The 14,544-nt window shown below is 38.6% G+C and overlaps 1 protein-coding gene across 2 annotated transcripts in view; it reads right to left on the reverse strand.

Annotated features, from left to right (window-relative positions):
• Window positions 1–14,544, reverse strand: part of RABGAP1L (RAB GTPase activating protein 1 like) — a 232,400-nt gene that overhangs the window by 91,284 nt on the left and 126,572 nt on the right. For both annotated transcript variants that reach the window (XM_085299645.1, XM_085299647.1), the window contains exon 14: window positions 7,492–7,605. In XM_085299645.1, coding sequence (XP_085155771.1) covers window positions 7,492–7,605 — 114 coding nt within the window. The remainder of the gene's footprint in view (window positions 1–7,491; window positions 7,606–14,544) is intronic.

A 14,544-nucleotide genomic window follows, 5' to 3' on the forward strand; every position in this document is an offset into this window, starting at 1 on the left:
GAAAATATACGATCCAGGTGCAATGTATTTTTTTTTTCTTTTTTGCTATACCAGCAAAGTCACGGGGATTTTGTGTCTGTTTTATTGCAGAGGAACTGCGGAGGTTTTCCTCTGCTGGAGCACTTGCTAATAAGGACCGTGGTGAAGGAGCTGTCTTGGCTTGAGCGTGGAGCAAGAGACTGTGAATTAAAATGAAGGAAGCAAACACGAAAASTTTATTAAGAAGAGGCAGTATTTGCACACAAAACTTGAAAGGAGCATAATTATAAACAGGCAAACCTTTAAATGGTCAGTTAAACTAGAAGAATACATGAGCAATGTGATAGTAGTTTTTAAAAAGAGGTGATCCTTGGAACTGCAAATCAATGAAGTACTGGATAAACTGGTAGAAAACAAGAACAAGAAAAAACAAACTAGAGAACACAGAGATACATAAGAGAAAACTGTCTCAGTAAAATGAAACCATCATTAACAAACCTTTGAAGAAACCAGTAACTACAAAAAAAGAAAAAWCAACTCATTTGATCTAATTCATTTTTTAAAATAATTTCAGCTAGGTCTCTCCCCAAAATCTTATCCTCACTAGCAGCTCTTATCAGATACTTAGATACTAACTTCATTCCAGCATAAGAATTAAATCAAATTGAAAAATCTTCTGCTGTTAAGTCTAAGTATCATAATCTCGGCAACTAAAGACTTTTTTAAATGAAGTCTTTAGAATCTATATAATTCCAATGTATTTGCCCAAAGCAAATAGACTTTTGAAGCTTCATGTATGCTACATTTCCAATTAAAYTTTTTTAGATTTAAGTAACCTATGGTACTTGATAATGCCAAACATACAATTTAATTAACCAAAATACCCTCAAAAATAAGGATGCTGCCTATTTTACCATAATATGATATTATCAACGTAAGATCTGAGATGAGTAATTTAAGATTTATCCTTTTAAGAGATTCAGGAGCATTAATTTTGTTTTTCTATACTTTGAAATATGCAAACACAGCAAAATCCCCAATCTCGTATTTCCAATTAAGTCAATGTGCCTTTACTTTTTAATTTCAAGAGAGTGGGATTTTTCCCAGGATGATCTGCAACAATGTTGCAAACTTTCAAATTATTATTTTCTTATGTGCATTGGGACTCTCCAAATACAATGCTCCAAATAAATATTCCCTCTCATAAATAAGACTTAATAAAGATTAATAAATAGGACATAAATAAAGATTCTTACTTAAAACTCACTTTAACTCATTTTAACTAAATGATGAACTCATCTGCAGAATTAAAGCCTCTAAGTACTGTGCACTCATTAGTGCAACATTATCAGAAAGTGAATACTTCAGAAGCAACAGTCTCCTCAGAAAAAGCTAATGGTATCGAGCAGCCTGCTTACTGGGAAAATTCAGTGAGAATCCAGAGATGAGGAGGAATTCTTCTTTAAAGAAATTACTGGAGGAAAATGAACTGAGATCATAATCTTCTGTAGACAGGAAATCCAAATAAGCACCACTGAAAGGATGAACAGAAAGGTTGCTGACTTGAGTTCAAAATCTCAGGTTTGGGTTTTCTGCAACTACCATGTATGAAGCCCTACAAATTTTAAAAAGTGAAGAGTAAGGAGTACCCCTCAAATTCCAAAACAAACTGCGTGTCATTTTTTCGCATCCTCAAGACAACGAAAAATCACTGCTTGTGCTTGCAAAAGGTTCAAAGGTACTGGAAACAGCAAAATGCAAAACACTGACTAGCAAGTATCAGTAACTCAATTGCTCTAATCACAGTTAGGTTACAAACTRAACGGAGCTCATAAAGACTATCGCGACGGCATCTGCGTCGTGACGGGGGCTCGCTCTCGTCTGCCACAGCTTCCACTTCCGCTCGGGTTTCACAGCGAGCAGAGGAAAGGTGCAGGCAGAGGCTCTACGGAGCTCAGTCTCAGCTGCAGCGCCAGTCTCGCTCCCGTCTGGAATAGAGCTTTCTGGCACAGGAAGCTCCCACTGCTCTGCCAGAGCAGCGGGCGGACTGGCAGGACGCTTACTAACAGTCACACTAGCTACCCAGCAACCGCGTTCCAGAAAAAAGCAAAATCCAGTAGGAATCAAATGTAATTTTTAGGATTATTACAACCTCAGTTTGCTCTCATTACTTACTTCTTTGTCACCATCGCAATGATTGACGTGATTTAGGGAATACACTCAATGTTCGGGACAGAAATTGCTCCACTMTATGCTAAAGTCCATTTTAGTAGAGTTAAAAGATTTCCATTGTATCCGAACAGCATCATCCTTTTGCGAGCTGATTCTGAGTTCATCTCCTACTTTCTGTGGGCCAGGTGGTTTCTCATAYAATACATACATGTGTTTCTTCAGTCCCTAGTGTGTCTGTCTCAAGAAAACACCCAAGCTCTGCGGTGGACTTCTCGTGCAACAAGGTATTTTATGATACGCTTCGTCTCCGGGTAGTTGCAGTGACAGCGTTACTCCGAACTCCACACCTAAACTCAGCGCAAGGCTAACAGTCTAAGCAATGCTATTCCCACGACTGCAGTGTTTTGGATGTATCACATCCTACAAACATTCTGTGTTAACTGAAAGTGTATTTTTAGAAACTATTTACTCATTTACAGACTGTCACAGAGAGGCAGCTATATTTTACACAACAGGCCTCCTGCAGAACCGGACACTCTGTGTGGGCCCAGAGAACGAAGAGATCTCCACGTTCGCTTCAGGCAGGCCTCCTAATGTAATAAAGCTTTTATTTTCTTTCCAGTGCTCAAGATTCACAATCCTGACCTTTTTACTAGTACAGGCTGAGCAGAAAATCCATATGCAGGAACAGTCCTACTGCTTCCTTGCTGAGCACARATGCACAGAGAAGGAACCTTACTAATATGTAAATTGAAGAAGACAAGATAACATTAAAAATCCTTTGCATGAAACAAGACAACAATATTTACTAAAATTGCTCTTCAGTGCAAGAGTGCAGAAAATAAACAACCAAAAATAGATGAAAAAATCARTCCCAGCTGATTCTGCTTATGGCCCTTGCTTATACTAGCACTGACGATCGGCTGCTGTAGGAAGGCAACAGRCCTGTCCTTTGACCAACAACCAAACCAAAGTGCACAAATGCAGCAACTTCCCCTTGGGAAACTTTAACTGTGCTAATAAAAGTCTGAGAAATGTAGAATACGTGCACTGAGAAAAAGCAATCATTTGAAAAAGAAAAAAAGGTGGCTGCAAGGAAGTGACAACGAAAAAGAAGATTAAAGACAAGCACTTTACAGGGCAGTTTTAAACAGCTCTMAACTAGAGCTGCATGCCATTCAGTAGTAGTTTTGCTAGAAAAACAGTTCATCATTCCMTCTCCTCGTCTGGACACCAGACAGACAGACAGACACTGGGATTATGGTTAAAATGAAGAGTTCGGTGTCACCAACTACCATACCGATCCTGCACAGGAAACTTCCAGGTAACTACGGCTGGGATTAGCAATAAACTACATATTTGAAAARGCAAGGAGACAAGTATTCGGGAACCAAGCGCCTCATAGCACAGATGATTCATACCCTTCCACAGTGCCTTTTTCACAGGAAAAGCACTAAGACCAGCTTTGAACCGCTGAGATAAAATTCAACTATTTTCACAAAAACAGGGACGTGTTACATCTATTTCTGTAGTTTGCCCAATAAGACTATTAACCTAGATAAACCAATTGATTTCTCTGCAACATATTCTGCTTCTCTTATTAAAGTCACAGTGGTTGTTTGTCAAATAGRAGTTACTTTAATCAGAAAATTAGAGAAAACACATGTCACGTTAAATTGTGTGCTGCAGACACTCCAAGCAGTTGAGAGGACTATTTCTGCCAAGTGCTTTGATTCCCTGAAGCATAGAGCTGTTAACTACATATGTAAGCATCGAAGTAGGTCAAGAATATTATTCTATTATTCATCGCAACACGGAGAAGGAACTCTCCAAATACACCTAGAATTTTCCTAGTATTTAAACAGAAAGGGCCCAGGAACCAGAAGTATTTCCCAAAGATGTTCTGCTCTGCACAGATCTGCCTTATCTGATGTCCTCAGGTGAAACAGCAAATCCAGAAGCTGAGCTGCTAGCTCTTCTCTTTCATTGCTCATCACCATTGTCAGCCCYAAAAGTTTATTTTTAGATACTTTCTCACACAAACGTTCTGCAACAGAAAAAGTTTCAAGCTTTGCCGGTTTCCTACTGCCGTGCAGGAGAGATGAAGAGAAGGAATAAAACCGGCAGAGCAGCCGAAGTGAGGCAGCAAGCTTTCCACGGGTTTCCTTTCATCTGACAGCTCAGATCACCTCTCCTTGCAGTGGGGCACGGAGAAATTGCTCTCCAGCTTTTTACCCTCTACTTCAGGACAGACTTTCTCTAGCCTTATTCTATAATATTACTCTTCAAATATCTCATTTTCGTGTTAGAAGGAGAGCATGAACACCCAGTTCCTCTGTCAAAAGCTATTCTGCTAACAGAAAGCTGTCACAACTTTATTTTCAACACAGATTTTTTTTCCTCCAATGAAACAAGCTTATAAAGAAATTAATTGGTTTTTTTTTTAAACAATCTTTCTTTAAAACACTCCAGGTCCACCACCAACTCAAGGCCCAGTTAGCCACAGGTCATTCGTAGACCATTGCCATGGCCACTGAGGAAAACAGTGCAAGGGTGGAGGAAAGGGGGCTGCCTAGAAAGCTGCACCAAAGTTAAGCCAGATCTCCACCCTGGCAAGCAGTGAAAGAAACAAGAATAAAATCAGTAAAGCCCTGAATAATACCACGTGGCAGATTCAGTTCGGCTGTTGTTCACGGAAGCAATGCTTCACCAACCTTTCTTGGAAGGAGCACATTAAAAAAAAAAAAAAAAAAAGATCCAGTTCATACAGTCTACTGAGATTTTTAGAAAACCTTTAACAAGACCCCTGCACAAAGACTTTTAAGAAAACTTAGCCATCATAGAAGAAGGTCCTCTTACGCATTCAAATAACTTTTTGAAGGATAGGAAACAAAAAGTAGGAATAAACAATCAGTTTTCATCCACGAAGTGAGGGTGAGGTCACTCCCAGAATCTTATAGAAAGATATGGTGAGGCTGGTACTGTTGAAAATATTCACAAATCCTGCACAAATCACATAAAAATGGCAAGGTAACAAGTTTGCTGATGATGTAAAGCTGTTCTCAGAGYAGTAAATCAAAAGCTGACTGCAAAGATGTTATGATGTTATGCGGGACCTTTTCTTATCAAGAGAAAGTGGCAAAATAGCAGAGGTGATTCAACTGCTGATAAATACAAAATACTATGGGGGAAAAGCAGCCTTAAACTTGTGATACATACTGGTTAGTTGTGATCTAGATCTTTCAAAAAACGTGAGGGTGAGGGGTCCAAGATCTGCAGGTCCTTTCTCWGCAGAAGGAGAGGCCCTCGGGGTGGGGAGAGCTCCCAGCTTTGGAAAGCAAATGAAACACTTCACCTTTACTACAGAAAGCTGGGGGAGAACTGAGAACTGAAATCTCTGCCTCTCTCAGGCTGCCTGCTAGATAGAAAATTCCTCTAAGTCATTTCTACTCAAATCAGATTCATCCCCTTATCTTCCTCTCCTTACTGAACAAAATAGACTGAGCTGCCCGAGTTGCTCATTCTAAGGTACGCTCTCAAATCGCTGAATCATTGCCACGGAAAGTCTACAAACGCTTTCCCGTTTAGAAATCACTGCCTTTAATTCTGGACACAGAAATCAAAATCAAGAGCAGCTGCAGCAGCTGTAAAATACTGAGATACTCAAGTCATTCTATTCCTACATCAGATTCACCTATTTATACATCCTCTTGCCCTTTCTGTTATTTAACATTCCCCTTTCTCTGGGTCACCTACAAATCTTTATCAAAAATATTTTTTTGTTTTCTTTTAGGTGACTAATATAACTGCATCAAATAAACAAGTAAGTTTCATCAAATCGTGTTTAAAACACGTTTATTCAAAGATGTTAATTAGAGGTCTTCTGGCAAGCCACYTTTGAATTCTTTAATGAGTAGCTTATTCATATTCTAACTTGTTGTCATTTACAATTAAATGTAAATTGTCATTTACAATTTTTGCATGGCATCAAACTAAATGATCTACAGAATTTTGATAAAATTACTTTTACCAACCAAACCTGTATTTTCTTTTTTTAAAAAAAAATTAGCTTGTCAAAATCTATTTTCAATAAACCCATAGGCATTCATTATAATACATTTCTCACATTTAATCCTCGATAAAGCTGAATGCCATTCCATCATTTTTCACTTCACTGACATCAAACTGACAAGCCAACAATTACCTGCATTGCCCTAGTTATTCCTGTTAAGGCTGACACAGGAATGGTTTTCTCTTAGCCCTTGAGAACACCTTCAGAGTTCTGAAATTAGTGTGAAATCAATACAGCCGGTCCAAAGTCCTTTCTGCTCTTTTATTTATCTATTTTTTTAATGTGAATTACCTAGGACAACGAATTTGAGCATATCTAACCAAAGCAGCTATATTTAACAGTTGCCCAATTATTGTTTGTTTGACTAGGAGACTGTATCACCCCAGCAGGTATTTGGAGAACAGGAGTATGCATCATTGTGCCCCAAAGGCAGGACACTGTTCACTGAACTCTTTTGGCTTTCCTGCTTGTTATTGACCACTCCATCTCACAGACATCTGTCTGTCAATCAGCTGGAGAAGAAAAGAGAGTAATAAGGAAAAGGAAGGGAAGTCTCTAAGGCACTCATTTATTCCACGTGTTAAAAAAATAAAATAAAAACTAAAAAAAAACAAAAATCCAATGATGATAGCCAAAACCACAAACAAAATCTACAGCTGACAACAGTGGAACCCCTTATCTAGCTGCGACACTCTTCCTGGCTCTCTCCTTAGCAACATGCCTGTCTGCACAACCCAGCCAAATCTGCTCCCTTCATACCTCGGCTTCCCCATCTGCAAATTCGAAAAAATTACAGATACTCCTTCATCAGAGGTGATTTGAGAGCTACGATTGGACAGTTAYCCATACGTATTGTGAAAAGATGAGCTAATCTGTTCTCTAGGTAAATATCTCAGGGAGGGTCTTTCYTAACCTCACTGCTGAGCTGCTTTGCTGCTTTTTCTCTGACCTCTCTACTAGCAGAGCGAAGAAAGTTCAGCGGCTCCGTACACCTACTGAAACAGACCTTTGACATCAAACCTCCTGTCAGTAAAGCTAACATGAGCCTCTCACTTCTGATACGCATCTTAGGAGATATGAAAAATGGGAAGTTGCAGAAACTACTTCAATATATTTAGTACTGCAGAAACACTACAGTCTTCACATACAATCTAAATAAAGCTTTAAAATCCTACTGAGTAGTGTTTTGGATCAGAGAAGGTTTACGCAGGGAAAATACAGTCATAGAAAAATATGGAACACTTTAAAATTCAGAGTACTGACTGTACCTTACAGATTTTGTATAGAGATTCCTGACCGTCTCCTTCTGTATCTTTGAAATAATCATGTGCTGGAAACGTACGATGAATATCTCTGGTAATGACACTCTCCTGAGCAGAATCCTGTAAAAAGAAGGAAAAAAATCCCAAAGTATTAGCCTGGAAACAGTATAATTAAACACACAGAATACAAAATTCTATGTGCAGTCAACATGGATACATTAGATAACTGCTTTACTGACTCATCCTCCAAAAATGCATTTGAGAAGAAACTGAAAAACCTCTAGTCTCAACTGCAGTAATAATTTGACTGCTTAACAAGAGCAACGTGGCATGTTTTCTGTCCTTCAGGCTCACAGTCCAACTTTAAAACTCATAGGAAATGAGTAGCTATTTAATCACAGTTGCTTTTTTCCTACAGAACATATGCTTACTGTATTTCTCTGTTAAAAAAAAAAAACAGAAAGAAAAAAAAAGAAAATTGAACTGTACCTTTCTTGTAACCTCAGAGGTACCAATTTTCAACATATACCAATCTAACAGAAAAATAGTGTTGATTACAAATTAGAACTATTACTTGGAAATGTTCAAAGTTTACCCCTGAGAAGTCCTTAAAAGAACAAAAATAGAAAAATAAAGTGTTATGTTGTCAGAGAAATCCCATGCATTTCCTTGCTGTCAGAACATCTCCAACGCAATTACATTTTCACACTGACTAGCAATCAGAGATAAGTTCAGGTGCCTAAAGAGGGGCGTTGAAAGCCATTTTAGAAGCACTGAGGTGCCCTTGCCTGGCAAGCAGCAGCCACTGCAGAAGGAGTCAAGTCTCCCGCAAATGCTGCATCATCTCTGCAAGCTCCATGTGGATGATCTGCATATCCAAAGACATTTAAAATGACACTAGATGCCAATGTTTAGGCAACTGAATTGTTCCCTAGATACACCTAGCTCTGTACATAAGGAAGAAACTGCTTAGAATATTGTATTTTTATTAACATTGGAAATTGGAAAGATTAGAAATGGTTGCAGTCAGACCCGGGAAATTCTCCTCTGTGTATCAGAAATGGTAGCACAATGTCAGGGTTACATCTACAAAGACAACTCGGTTATCTTCAGGTTACAATTACTCTCAATGTGAGATAGTATCTTTAGGTTGATAAATGCCAAACACTGCTTTTCTCTATTACTTTTGTAATCCTAAAGGAAAAAAACAACAGAATTCTCACATGTGACTTAAAGCAGAAAATAAATCCTTTATAAGTACTTTTGCCTTGAAAACAAAGCATAGCTATTTGTTACACAGAAGCGTCTAAGCCCTCAGACTGCAGAGTTCATAATCCAGGATCATCCAAAAAAAAGGAAAAAAAAAAAAAACCCTACCCCACTTCAAACATGCTGGAGTCAGCTACCAGGGACTCTCCCAAGTTCAGGTGGTTTCTTGTTCATGTTCGTGTTTGCTATGAATCTTTACCATGAATGTTCCCTTACTGGTGTCCTAAATTCCAGTTGCTTTGCCTTTGCTAGGGAAGGGAAAGCTTCCAAAGCTTTTTRTTAGACTACCTGGCACTGATGGAGAAAATAAACATGCTTTTGTGCTGAATCCTTTCATCAGGTTCCCATCACAATTTTCAGGATGTCTAAGCATCATGTAACTATGAACAACCAAAAGTAACCACACAGTCTAAACAGCATGCGACAAAACAAAGAATAAAAATCTAAATAATGAGCAGTTTGCTAACCAGACTTCTTTAATGAGCATTTTCATTTACACGGCTTTCAAACACATGGGAAATTCAATAGCTGCAGTATTCCTCTCTTAGATTGATCTAACAATTCTGTTACATACTATGAAATGCCTTAAATGCAATTTAAGATCTAGAGGTAGAATACGGTTACTTAGTCCATTTAAAAGTCTGTTCAATTTCCAACACCAATTGATAAAACCAAGTCAAGTAGGAATTCAGCTCAGCAATGACTGCAGCTATCAAACTGCTGGACTCATACTGCAGACTACAATTTAGTGGCCTCACRTCAACACTCCAAAAATTCAGCCTGAAAAGAGAACTATGTTAGAAATACTTCAGGAAGAACAATCTGGTATCACATTTTACACAGCTCTAAGCCCTTGACTTCTACAGGATCACTGTAAAACTTCAGGAGAACCATTAGCACACACMGAGAGTGGGAACTTGGGAAGAATATGCAAGCTTTTACAGATTTCCTCCTATTGGTGCTGAAGAACTTCTCGGGAAAAATAACAAGGCGTAACTGCTAAGAATAATTAAACTTTCCTTCTAGCAATAGTAGCAGGCATCAGATCGCACTGCTCTTGCTACCTGGGAAACATCAGTCCCGGCCCGCGCGAGGGGGCTCCGCGCTCGCGCCTGCAGTACGCGCTGCAGAGGCGCGGGCCATACCGCCTGGGGCGGGAGGATAAAAACGGAAGGAGCTTAAAGGGAGCCTTCTCCTCTCATTGACAGGGAACGCTTTGTAGAGAGCTGCCCATCACGTCTCCAAGTGCTTGGACTAGACTTGTGAAGGGAGCCACAGACGCTCACACGAGGATTTCTAGTTTCCCTTTAAGACTTCCTCGGGACACGGGCGATCCTATTGCGTGCACGCTCTCCACCAAGCAACGCGAGGCAGTTCCTCGGAGGGGGTTCAGGCAGCCTTAACTCGCTCCAGAGCTTACACTCCGACAAAGTTAAATACAAACAAGCCAAATTAGAGTACAGATTTTTAAAACTGAGTTGTGATGTTGAACCCCACAATGTATTTGTAATACACTGTCCGAAATACCCTTTTTCAAGTTTTACAACCTTGATTAATCTCAAGAATGCTGATACAAAACCTTTTCTTTCTCTAATTTTAAGTGGTCCTAAAAAATACCTGAAACATTTAAGCTTTGCAGTCTATATAGTGAATAAAGACTCCAGTGAAACTTTTCACAAAAAAATGTGAGTTAGAAATGACCGGTATTTTGTTCCAAGACCTTCTCCTTCTTCTTACATTCAGCGCACRACTTGCTTTCTCATACCCTTTCATCTTTCTCTAAGTCAGATTTTCTCAAATCAATATTACCACTTTTCCTATTAACTCTTCAGCACAAACTTGAAAAGAACTAAACATTTTAAAGACAGTTACAGAAAGGCCACCATGTTCAGTGCACAGATGTTTTTTTCTATCAAGAAAAGAGGTTATGTCTTTTCTGTCTTTTTTATCTGTGAGTACAGAATATTATTGACTGTGCAAAAGTTTACAAGGTAGGTGTCCAAGTTAAGGCCAAAACATATTTATGCGTAAAAGTCTAAATACTAATTCATTTATTTCTAAGTTAAAAGAAAGGAGTTGGAAGTGGAGTATTCTTTCAGCATTATGAAGAATAGATATTTCTAAAAAAAATAATTAAACGGTCCTACAATAAAAACAAGGATAAAAGGTATGAAAATTAAYTTATTCTGAAAAGACAACATTAATCTGAAATACAATAAACCCATGCTCTAACAAAAACAATAAAAGAGTCCAGAGGGAAGATCAGTGTACAGCTACATTGTAAAATACATGAAAAATATTTTGGTTAAGTTTCTACATTTTTCAAAATACAATTTSTTTATAGCCCTGTTCCCAGGGGCATCACATCAGATCAGGTTACAAGTTTTCAGAAGATTTTTTTTCTTCTGAAAGTCATGATTAGTTAATTGTTAATGAAAAAAAGACAAGAAAGGACCAAGTCACGACCTGGCTAAGATGTGGCATATGATGTCAGAAAACAGACTGTTGGGTATTCAAATACAGAAACTATGTTAAAAGAAATTAAGGTTATGGAGGCACTCAAGAATTATAGGAAAACTTTTGCGTGTGCACATTATGAACTATTTTTTAATTAAGAACATTTCACACACACTCCAAAATGACCTCTGCTCATTTATTGTCCTGAATGTACCCACTCTGGAGATGAGTTAGGGTTACACGGTAGAAGAGACTCCTGCTTATTTTTTCACTTGCTGCAAGAATTGCAAGATAAGCATGGTATGARGTACAAGAGTGCAGCAGAAGAAAAAAAAATCTCGTAGGCCACATCTCAGTGCTGTCCCTTAAGATACAGGTTGTCTCCATGCCTCTACACAGAAGCTCCTGTGTGAAAACAGGCAAGTCTCTTAAATAAAAAATTTCCTAAGTGGTCAGCTGAGTGTCTTTTATTATATAGCTGCCTGTATTGAAACCCTGCACTTCATGGAGAAATGCAGAATTCCTTACAGTTGCAGTTAAAGGAAGCTGGAGTTTCGCTTTGGAAGTTTTATGTGAATACTGCCAAGAAAAAACAAAAAAAAGGGAAGAAAAATCAGGTCACAGGTGTTTCAAACTTGGCACTCAACCTTAGCAGTACTTCTGACCCCAATCTCCTTGTGCTCCATTTCCCTGGTTAATAATAATTCCTCTTCTCAGTAGGGTGTTATGAAAACCAATTAACATCTGAAGCACTGAAATACTGTAGTGATGAATCCTGTAGAAATGCCAAAGAGGAAAATAATAACTTCATCCTCAAATCCTGGTCTGAACAGTACATAGTAAGGTATGAGGCCACACAGTGAAAAATAATAAGGAAAAAACCCCTACTCATTAGATAACCTACTCATTAGATAACCACTACTCATTTTGTAAGCAGCCAGGCAGGGATGCTGTGAAGAAGAAACCAATACTCCAGGACTGTGCGTCATTAAAACTGTATCATTGTGCATACGGGTAGGCAATTTTCGTACTGAAYTTCTTAACTTCCCAGGGCTTATCTCAGTAATCTGATTAAAGTTCTTTTGAGTTTGCAACAATACATATGTTACAAGCAAAAGCAAAACCATGATTTGTATCCTGAGAGTTAGTACCGATTTATTGGACTGGGTGCACTTAAATGCTCTGCATGTCTGCTGAGGTTCAAACAGCTGATTTTTCATCAGATTGCCTCACCTGTGCTTCATCCCTTCATCCCTTCTCCATATGCATCATAACGCTCACAGTCAATGTGCGATCCAACACAATATCCCAGGTTCCCTACCAACCAGTATCTGAAATAAAATCAATAGCTCTTCCTTCTGCAAATCTGGAATAAAAACTGCTTGGCCCATGCTCAGTTCTTCTGTAGCATTTTTGCAGTATCTACCTTGTAGTTTGGTTCAGCTCTTTTCTATAAATAGCTTTTCTCTCARTCATCAGCTTTGATTCAGTTGAGAGCATGTAATACTCAAAGAGTACATATTAACAGAAAAACAGAAACAGAAAAAAMCAGATGATTACTCTTGAGAGATTTTTTCCTTTTTTCTTTTTTTTAGCAGTTACATATCAAGACATTTAAAGGGAAAATTGTGTTTAAGTTAGGTCACTAAATACACTGCTGAACTGAACTTTGCAAGTTCTGCATTGTCATCAGCTGTGTTTATTGCTGCTTAGGCAAAACTGGTTTCTCCAGCCAGGAGGATAGAGCAGTTTTGCTGGACACAAGGCCAAACCAATAGCTCAGATCTGAGCAGTCCTGCGCAGCTGGCAGGTGAAGCCTYGATCTAAATTTAGGGTCAGAGTAACTCCTCTCTTCTCAGCATAATACTCTGAATTAYTGGCAGAACTCTGCACAAGGAACTAGACATCTTCTCTTACCACACAAGCCCCCATTCTTCCCCATTTATTTTTGACTCGTGGTGGGCAGCTAGCTGCTCATGTCCCAGATTTTGAGGAACTCCCAAGACAGGATCCTCGGGAAGCACCTACTATAACCGAAATCCATGCCAACACAAAATTATCCATCGCTTCTAAATATCTAATCCTCTAATTATTGAACAGCTTGCAGGCAGGAACATTAATCCTTTTAGACACACCACAACCAGAATTGGATTGGTGAGCTGGGCATTATATAGTCTACGATTACTATTACTGTTTATATGATTCTCAAGGGTATCCGGAATTAGGTTAATTTTGAAAGCCTACCACTGTATTTCTTGCAGTGTTTAAATCAATCTTAAAACCACTTGGGAGGAGGAGAAGACCTGACGAGGTCAGACTGATCAGGTGCCCAGCRTGAGGTTCATAACCTTCCCAAAATCTGCTGCTGATCATTTTTAGTTATGAGACACCAGACAAGACAGACTTGGGCCTACAGAACATAACTCCAAGATTCTTAAAGACTGCACAGGAGAAAGGTAATACTACAGTAGAAGAGTTACTGGTACAAATACTATTCTATATGTGGCCATAAAAAAGGAAGAGATATTGTAGCATTCACACAGGAAAGGCAGAAAGAGCTCAGATCTTAAGAGAATTGAGCCATCAATCAACAACAGACCAAATGACATTTTTCTGTTAAAATTCACAGCAATATGGGATCAGATATGAAACAATGAATTCTGTATACACTCTCTCATTCTCAAAAACAAAGAATATCTATGACCTTTACTATCTTTGTGTTTTATTTTTCTTCTCCTTCTCTGTACACTCTCCTTCTCTTGTATACTATTGATACATAATTTATTGCCCTTCCTTTGTCATTCTCTTTCCAAAAGTTGTTCTCAAAAGAAAAATGCTGCCTGTGCTACTGGCAAGATGGTCAATCTCTGAATGCACTGGCTTAATTTTTGACATTGGCATGGTATGCTGTGAATTGCTGTGAATTCAGAGTTACCCTTAAACACTTACTCTGAAAGCTCCCCAATTTCCCACGAGAGATAAGGAGCACTGCACACCAGCAGATGATTCTGTTTCTTGCATATGATGTGTGCTTTGCATGAAGAGCCAYGTGCATCTATTTGTAGATAAAACAGCATTTCAATTTCAGTTTTATTGTATTTTAGACTTTAGTTGGGCCACACAAGCTTTAGCAAATATGATATCTAACTTCCTTCTATTGAAGATTGAAGAGAATTTTGGTAGCGATAGACGTTGCCTTAGGTTTGTTCGTGTTGTTTCTAATAGCTATTCCTTAGGAAGGCTGGCCTCTGCAGAGGTCATGAAAATACTGCACAGCAAGTAAAAGGCATGTTATCCAATTTATTCAGGAACACTTCTTTTTTTTTTTTTTTT

This window comes from Rhea americana, unplaced genomic scaffold (assembly GCF_003343005.1).
Source record: "Rhea americana isolate MKP2758 unplaced genomic scaffold, rheAme1 scaffold_151, whole genome shotgun sequence".
Classification (NCBI taxonomy): Eukaryota; Metazoa; Chordata; class Aves; order Rheiformes; family Rheidae; genus Rhea; species Rhea americana.